The sequence below is a fragment of the Acanthisitta chloris genome, unplaced genomic scaffold, assembly GCF_000695815.1.
Source record: "Acanthisitta chloris isolate BGI_N310 unplaced genomic scaffold, ASM69581v1 scaffold30279, whole genome shotgun sequence".
NCBI classification, from domain to species: Eukaryota; Metazoa; Chordata; class Aves; order Passeriformes; family Acanthisittidae; genus Acanthisitta; species Acanthisitta chloris.
Window position 1 is genome coordinate 20,776 of NW_008691325.1, and position 4,952 is coordinate 25,727.

The 4,952-nt window shown below is 42.1% G+C and overlaps 1 protein-coding gene across 1 annotated transcript in view; it reads left to right on the forward strand.

The window, feature by feature from the left end:
- The window catches only part of LOC103809365 (lysine-specific demethylase 3B-like), a gene marked incomplete at its 3' end in the record, with an annotated part of 12,934 nt that extends 8,244 nt beyond the window's left edge, over nucleotides 1-4,690 (forward strand). The window contains 5 exon segments of the mRNA XM_009082193.1: nucleotides 1-477; nucleotides 845-1,046; nucleotides 2,400-2,614; nucleotides 3,430-3,582; nucleotides 4,583-4,690. The exon segment at nucleotides 1-477 is cut by the window's left edge and continues 20 nt beyond it. Of these exon segments, the coding sequence (XP_009080441.1) occupies nucleotides 1-477; nucleotides 845-1,046; nucleotides 2,400-2,614; nucleotides 3,430-3,582; nucleotides 4,583-4,690 (1,155 nt within the window).
- Nucleotides 4,691-4,952: the final 262 nt, after the last annotated feature.

Sequence of the window (4,952 nt, forward strand, 5' to 3'; positions counted from 1 at the left end):
CTACTGTAGGGAATGGCCGTTCCAGCTCACCGACCAGCAGCCTGACACAGCCTATCGAGATGCCTACGCTTTCCTCTAGCCCAACAGAGGAAAAGCCAGTCGTTGGGCCTGGGCAGCAGGACAATCCTCTTCTGAAAACTTTTTCTAATGTGTTTGGCAGACATCCACCTAGCTTTTTCTCTTCACAGGCAGAGTTTCCACAGGAGAACAAAGCCCCTTTTGAAGCTGTGAAAAGGTTCTCGCTAGATGAGCGGAGCTTAACATCCAAACAGGACTCTGACTCCAGTACGAATAGTGACCTGTCAGATTTGAGTGACTCTGAAGACCAGTTGCAGGCCAAGGCTTGTATGAAGGGTATCCCAGACCACTTGATGGCAAAGCTGGGCCCCAATGCGGAGCGCAATGCTGAATTGCTGCTGGGTACAGGAAAGGGGAAGCAAGCCCCAAAGGGCCGGCCTCGCACAGCTCCCCTAAAAGGTGATGACTTGAATGCAGGTGATACCTTGGAAGCACAAGGAGGTGGGGTACTGGGTTATCTCCTGTGTGATGAACTCTGTGAACTAACCACAGATGTAAAACTCATTTATGCTCAGCAGGCAGCACACAGGATACTTCGAAGAAACAGGAAGTTTTAGTCTTGTGTGTGAATTAGGTGTTCACTTTGAGAAATGTTTAAGCATGTATTTGTCAGGACAGAGGTGTGGTGTGCTGCAGACTTGAACATACCTACTGGCTTTACTTGTGTATGAACATACAGATCTGTGAAAAGATGATTATTTGAGCAGGTATCCTTTTGTCATTGCACATAACTAACAAATTTTTACTTCTACTTTGCCTTACCCAGTTGGCCAGTCAGTGCTGAAAGATATGAGTAAGGTGAGGAAGCTGAAGCAGTCAGGTGAGCCTTTTCTCCAGGATGGCTCTTGCATCAATGTAGCTCCACATCTGCACAAGTGCCGGGAGTGCCGTCTGGAGCGGTACCGCAAATTCAAGGAGCAAGAGCAGGATGACTCAACTGTGGCATGTCGCTTCTTCCATTTTCGGAGGTGCTCAAATTCTTCCTTCCTTCAAATGTAGCATATGTGCAGAGCTTGGACCGTGGTCCAAGCACAAAGTAACTATGCTTTATTTATTTAATATGCTTGGGTACAACAATGAAGGTTTTGGTGTCTTGCATGTCTCTGCATCACCCTGCTGGAATTCCCTCAGTGGGGTGAGAAGAGCTGCTGTTCAAAGATAAAGCCACACGATGCTAAGTGAGCCTCCAGGTCCAGCTGTGTGAAGCTGAATTTGCTTTACTGGGTAGAATTTTTATGCTGGATAGCAATTTTTATGCAATAACTGTTCTCTCCCTCCCTCATAAGGCATTCAAAACAGAGATAAAATTTTAATTGACTCAACAAGTAACTAGACATTGCCAGCATGAGGCTAATGTTTGCCTAGTCTCTGTTGGGTACAGAACTGATTTTTGGGAGTAGAACACTACGTCTGTGTTCTCTCTGTGTTACGTGTATGTGTTACAGTTGTTTGACCTGTCACGCTTCTCTTCATTATTCTTAATTGCCTTTTCTAGCAAGGGCTGTGAGTTTTTTTCAAAAAATATGTTTGTTCACTTTCTAGCACATAAAGGATGAAGCAAATTTTTAGTATGTGTCACCCATCCAGTAAGGATTATAGCTGCTTTTCTTCTTAAGCTTGTTAAAAACTGATCTAGCTTTGAGGTTAAAGACAAGATTGTTTCTGCTCAAAAATGAAGTTACCTTTAATATTGACAGGAGATGTTCAGGGTTCTGTAATATCTTGTTACACTTTTTACCACACAAAGACTAGGAGGGTCAACAGCTACTGGTAGAACAGTTGTGACTTGCCTCTGGGGAGAGCGGTGGGAAGAACAGGAGGTGCAACAAGGATTTTTGCATATCTTGTAATGTGAGCTGTAAGAACAGTTGTCAAGTGCTGGCAGCCCTAGTCAGAACTGAAATAGTGGTTTCCCTAAAGTTGGGAAATAACTTTTTCACGAGTTAAAATAGAGAATGAGAACCATTCAGAATTTTGCAAGCAGCATCATGCTGCAGCCCAAGTAAATTGAAATCTTCATCTCTTTCTATTAATAGTGTAGAGAAGTGTGACTAGCAAGCTGTAGCAATTTCTTGTACGTGGAATTTCCCACCAGTGCTTACTGGGACCTGCAGATTCTTTCTAGTGGGTCTTGTGGCCATAGCTTTGTACCCCTTATTCTATGTGTTACTGGGATTTGCATAATAAATGTACTGTCTGTAGAATATAGCACTCAACTCTTCCCCCACCCCCCCCGGGTTTGTGTTCTGACATTGATGGCATTATAAGTTAGTTAAACGTGGCTGAGCAGTTTCTTAGTCACTCCATCCTATTTCCTGCAGGCTGATATTTACCCGTAAAGGTATTCTACGAGTAGAGGGTTTCTTGAACCCACAACAAAGTGACCCTGATGCCATGAGCCTGTGGATTCCTTCTTCCTCCCCTGCAGAGGGAATTGATCTGGAAACTTCCAAATATATCCTGGCCAATGTTGGAGACCAGTTCTGCCAGCTCGTTATGTCAGAGAAGGAGGCAATGATGATGGTGGAGCCACATCGTAAGCTAGACATTTGACATGTTTTCTGTCCATCCTTTCTGTGTAGTGTGTGTACAATGCAGTGTGGTAGTGTTGAAAATGTCATATGGTCTCTTGTTAAAAAGCTGCTTCTCTTCCAAAGAAAAGGCTATATTCTCTTCTTTGGGGTGTATGTCATTGTGGGACCGACATTCTGGTTTTTTCTTTTGGATCAGTGCAACGTTACTAGCGAGGAAGTTAATGGTAACTTTCCCAAACAAATTATTTTTTCGATGAATACCAAGCAGTTGCCAGCTTTCCACTACAAGGGAAATGAGTTTAGAAAAAAACTAAACAGGTAGTCGCATGGTCTGATGTTTTCCCTGTAGTTTCTGGAATTTACAAGGGCAGGCATTTGGAGAGGACTTCCCCTTCCTCAGCAAATGTGTTGGTTTAAAATCTGAATAGTTGACAGGCATCTGATTAGTAAAGCTAAATATGCATTCTTTATGGTTTTGTGACTTGCCACTATTTGTTCATAAAACTAGAAGATGTATAATTTTGTTCTAAGTTCCAAAAATGCTCCTTGAAATTCAGTGGTTAGAGAACTCTGTAAGGTGCTGCATGTCCTTGTAGTCCACTTTGGGACCTGGCCTTGCTCACTCTTAGAAGTGGGAATTTTGGTAGTGTCACAGGAGTAGCAGCTCAAAGACTGTCTCTGAATGCAGAAAGTATGTGTTTCAATACTGGGCCTCAGGTCATTTTTCTGTGAATTGTTTCTCTGTCAGTGTTGCAAATTGGGTGGGAGAAATGCAAAATGCCAAAGCAATAATTGGCAATGTTCCTTCTCTTTATAGAGAAGGTGGCATGGAAGCGAGCAGTACGTGGTGTGAGGGAGATGTGTGATGTATGTGAGACAACACTCTTCAACATCCATTGGGTTTGTCGCAAGTGTGGGTTTGGGGTCTGTCTGGACTGTTACCGGCTGAGGAAGAACCGCCCACGTAGTGGTGAGTATTGAACTTTTTCCTCCTCTGGAATCTTTGAACTGACTGGCTTACAGTGGGGATAGTTTCTGGGAAATTGCTGAGGTTTTGTGGGAGGGTTCGTGGGTGTCACCTTGGAAGGCTGTGTGTTTGGAACTTGGGCGCTGCTGTCTTAGACGCTGCAATTCCATTCTTTATTTCCTTATGTACCTGTGTTTTATCTATGTGGTTAGGAGGTGATTATTAAAATTACAGCAGCAGCAGGCATAGACTCTGTACTGAGAGACACTACTGTATAGTTCCATCTTTTCATCAGAAAGGTTAAAAGAAAACTGAAGTATTATTTTGACAGTTCAGAACCATCACAAGGTGAACTAGCAGCCGCTGCAGAGAACGACGTTTTCTAACAAGGACTTAGATTGAAAAGTGTGCTTCTTTTTTTGATTCCTTGGTACTTCGGGGCTTGTAATGCAGGAAAATGTTCAAGAAGTTGAATTTTAACAAATAGAGGCACAATGTGTTTACGAAGTATATACTTGGTTGGTTTTTTGTGTGCTTTACTGTATTGAGATGCTACTTTGGTCATGGTGTGCTGGTTAAACCACAACACATAGGTGCTGACAATGTCAGTAAGTGTAAGGTTATTAGTGACAGCTATGTTGTTACATGGAACAGAAGTATAAAATACTGGATGTTACTAAGTATGAATACTGCTGTCTATTCATCATAGTAACTTAGGAAAGCATAGTGAGAACAAGAGTATCATGTTTAGAAATTGAGGCTAGAGGCCGAGATTTTTATGTGATGAAAATAACAAGCTACTAGAGATGAAGAGAGAATGATTGTTTCAGTTTTATAATCTGACAGGCAAAAGTTGCTGTAGATACTGTTCCAATGGCCTGTGTTTATAGTTTATCTCCTGCACTGTAAAGAGTCTAAAGAAACAATATCAATACAGAAATACTCTGTATTGTAAAGTTGTAGTGACTTCAGTACAAAATTTAATTTCTTTTCTTTATTCCAGAGACAGAGGAGATTGGTGATGAGGAAGTTTTCTCATGGCTGAAGTGTGCGAAGGGTCAGTCTCATGAACCAGAGAATCTTATGCCAACACAGATCATCCCTGGTACAGGTAATGTTTGAAGCATGAAAGAAAAAAAGCAAATTGTCTCAATTCTGAGCAGGCAAGTGGAAAAAAATACAAAGCTGGATGATCTTCTAGCTGATACCTCTTCTAACCTGGATTTAGACTTCCACTTGCTACAGCAGGAGAGTTGAAGGGAAAGTGATCCAAGTAAGATCAAGCTGTAGATTTGGAGTGCACATCTTTCTGATACTAGCTGTGCCTCATTGTGCTCAGCTGGCTTTAATTCTATCAGTAAATTTGGTTAACT